At 55.3% G+C, this 3,491-nt stretch overlaps 1 protein-coding gene across 1 annotated transcript in view; it reads right to left on the minus strand.

Annotated features, from left to right (window-relative positions):
* Positions 1 to 330: 330 nt before the first annotated feature.
* RELB (v-rel avian reticuloendotheliosis viral oncogene homolog B) overlaps positions 331 to 3,491 on the minus strand; it is a 57,907-nt gene continuing 54,746 nt past the window's right edge. The window contains 3 exon segments of the mRNA XM_006759554.2: positions 331 to 1,097; positions 2,771 to 2,848; positions 2,965 to 3,033. Of these exon segments, the coding sequence (XP_006759617.1) occupies positions 712 to 1,097; positions 2,771 to 2,848; positions 2,965 to 3,033 (533 nt within the window). The 3' untranslated portion in view covers positions 331 to 711.

Below are 3,491 nucleotides of genomic sequence, written 5' to 3' on the forward strand. Positions count from 1 at the left end.
GCCAACCGGTGGTCCGCGGACGGTCTGAAAGGTTGCCGACCGCTGGTTAAAGGGAACCTTTGTAGCAGCGGTCGCCAGCCGGCGGTCCGTGAGGTCCCAACCGTGTGGTGAAGGCGGGAGCGGGAGCGGGAGGGTATGTGGGGGAGATCGGGGGAGGGGTAGTGGGGGGGATGTAGGCGGGGAAATTGAGGACATCTGTAACGGTGTCAACAATAAATAAAAAGTAAATACATAAAACAAAAAAGAATAAAAACCGAATGGGCAGATAAACATTATAAGAATAGATTGAGGAGGAACTAATAATAACAAAAAAAAGAGAGACAAGACCCCTAAGGCTCAAAACTCATCTTTATTGGAAAGACAACAGCCTATCCCCTACCTTCCTGGGGAAGGGGGGCTGGAATACCGTCGTCTGTATGTACACTCGTCAGAATCATCCAGGAGAAGGTGTCCCCAACTCTGGGGACTAAGTGCATGGGAACAAAGTCCCGTTCCTCTCTGGACTCAGTTTTCTCATTTGTGAAATGGGCTCAGGGGAAACCCCGTGCTGCAGAGCTGCTCACCGATGCAGAAAATGTCCGATTCAGAAGGATGAGGTGGGGAGACCTGACCAAGGGGGTCCCAGGGGGGGTACTGCCCATCTTGGCTGGGTTCCCACCGCCCCATCCACCTCCCTCCCCACCCAGCGCCTCTCCTTTGGCACTAAGGTGGTTACGTGGCCTCAGGCCCGGGGGACAGGAGGCCACCCCCAAAGCCCGCCTCGCGGTACTGGTTGGGGAACATGTTGCTGCCCACAAGGCTGGCAGTGCCCCCGTCCCCGGGGACTGGAGCCTGGTATGAGTCCAGTGTCATTGGCTCAGGGCCCGACGGCTCCCCGACCGTGGCCCCTGCAACCCCATTGCCTGAGACAGCGCTGGCAAGTGGCGGGGCCGGGGGCAGCATGTCCAGCATGGTGAAGAGTGCAGGGTTCGTGGTTTCATAGGGAAAGCCATCGTCCAAGAGGTCCGGCCCACCAGGGGGCTCCAGGCCAGGGAGGGACACGGGGCTGGGGAAGAAGTCTGAATCGGGCAGCAGGGCGGACGGTGGGAGGAACGGGCCTGCAGGGATGAGAAGAGAGAGAAGGAAGCATGGTGTCTTTAGAGTCAACTTCTGGTCAGGTTCTAACTCCAATGGCCAGTCCCAGGCTCACTGTGTGATCAGTGTGGCCTCCTCTAATCCCAAGGGAAACCAGGGTTGAAACAATACTGCGATGCTGGGGAGTTTTCCCTACGAATGAGGAAGGAGAATCGGCTCAAACCTCCACTCCCCAAAATATAAAGACAATCCAAAAAAGTGAAATATCCACACCAGGGGAGAAGTCGCCAGTCCCCAAACTGGGAGGTAAAATGACAAGTGTCATTCTACGAGAGCCTCTGTTTTAAGATAAGACACACTTCACCAGCAAAGTCTGACTATGCTGATCTCAGAAAGAAACACAGGGCTGCTGGGATTTTATTTCCCAGCATCCCTTGCAGCTCGATATGGGCCCCTGCCTGAGTTCTGCTGCCTGGAATGTGGGCACGGTGCCTGGAGCTGCAGCAGACATCTGGACCATGACTTGGAAACTGAGTTGAAAAAGGGAGGAGCCTGGGACTCTGGTGATCATGCAGCCACCAAAGCATCCCTGGACCACCTACCTCTGGACTGTGTTTATGTGAAAGGACAAATAAATTCTGTCCTATTGAAACCTCTGTCGTGTTGGGTTTTGCTGTGAAGACAATTAAACATGCTCATAACAAAAGGGGGCGGAGAGGCTGGGCATTAGTTACCCGTTGCAGTGGGGCGGGATTTTGCTGTGAAGACAAACATGCTCATAACAAAAGGGGGCGGAGAGCTGGGCATTAGTTACCCGTTGCAGTGGGGCGGGAGGGACAACAAATGGTACTGGCAATACCCAGGGTGGGACTGGCTGCGATGACCAGGCGGGGCTGGCTGAGTGGTTGGTGGCTGGCTGGGAGCTGGGTGCCCTGGGGCAGCGGGGTGTCGGGAACAGTGTTCTAAGAGCTAGTGGTCAGCAGGTGGGAGGTCTCTGATGGCAGCCAGATAGGACTGGAGACCGGCATGTGAGTTGAGATGGAGGCAGGTGGAGAGGAGACCAGAGGGTGGTTGGGCTAGACAGGCTCTGACCTTGAGGTTGGCTGGCTCTGACAGCCATCCCCAGTTGCCCACCTCCTACTCCTTGCTCCCCGTTTCACACCCATCATCACTGATCTATACTGATGCTCAGATGCAACTGCCTGCTCCACCGGGACCAACTGTGTGATCTTGGACAAGAGACTTCTCCTCTCTGAGCTTCAGTGTTTTTCACCAGGAAAGCAGGGGCTGCGGAGAATGATAGCAGCCACCTTGCGGGGCGATGGTGCAGATCAAGTGAGCAAAGACACACAAAGCACTTAGGCGCCTGTCAGACAGTGTCTGTGAAATAAAGACATGAAATGTTGAAAGGCCAGTGAGAGAGGTATGGGGTGAGACTTGGCAGGCACGCCGCTGAGGCTCTGAGAGGTGCAGCAACTTGGCCAAGGTCACACAGCAAGTAGATGGTCCGGTGGAGACCAGAGCCTCCGGGCTGCGTCCAGAATGGCTATTCTTCCCACTTTATGGTGCTGGCTAAGTGGGGTGTCACTGGCCTTGTGGGAGCTTTGGGGGAACCAGAAGAAGCCCGAAAAGCAGGGCTGCCACTCACCCTCTGCCCACCCCAGGGCGGAGGGGCTGGCACAGAGCTGGGACCCACCTGAGCCATGGCTGGGCAGGAAGTGGTCCAGGAAGGCTGGCTTTTTCCTCCGCCGCTTGCTCTCGATGCCATGGGGGTCTGCGGGAAGGCAGAGGTGAGAACCCCTGGACCCAACAGCCCCTCCTCCCCAGCCTGGGGCAGGGCAGGACAGGGGGGACCTGGAGATGGTGTGGGAAGGGGCAAAGGGGACACACCAGAACTGTTCAGCTCTCCCAGGACGTCGGGCATCCCCCGTTTCCGCTTCTTGTCCACACCGTAGCTGTCTGTTCAGGAGATATCAGGGACGTACAGAGTAATCCATCATTAACAATAATTAAGAATTAATTTTTAGAGACCGTTTTTGAAAGTTGTTGAGCTTGACCAACCCATGCAAATAGATGCCCACATCTTAATCAGAATACAACGCAAATCCACTCCTAACCAAGCTGGTCTTTGTTGTTCCTGGAACACCCCAGGCACTATCCTGCCTCAGGGCCTTTGCACTTGCTGTTCTAGCTGCTTAAAACACTCTTCCTCACCCTGGCCAGTGTTGCTCAGTGGTTAGAGGGTCAGCCCAAGCACCCAAGGGTCTCAGGTTTGATTCCCGGTCAAGGGCACGTACCTAGGTTGGAAGTTCTATCCCCTGCATGATCCCTAGCGCCTAGCCAACGGCAACCTATTGATGTGTCTCTCTCATATCGATGCTTCTCTCTCTCTCTCTCTCTCTCTCTCTCTCTCTATC

The sequence above is a fragment of the Myotis davidii genome, unplaced genomic scaffold (genome assembly GCF_000327345.1).
Source record: "Myotis davidii unplaced genomic scaffold, ASM32734v1 scaffold796, whole genome shotgun sequence".
Lineage (NCBI taxonomy): Eukaryota > Metazoa > Chordata > Mammalia > Chiroptera > Vespertilionidae > Myotis > Myotis davidii.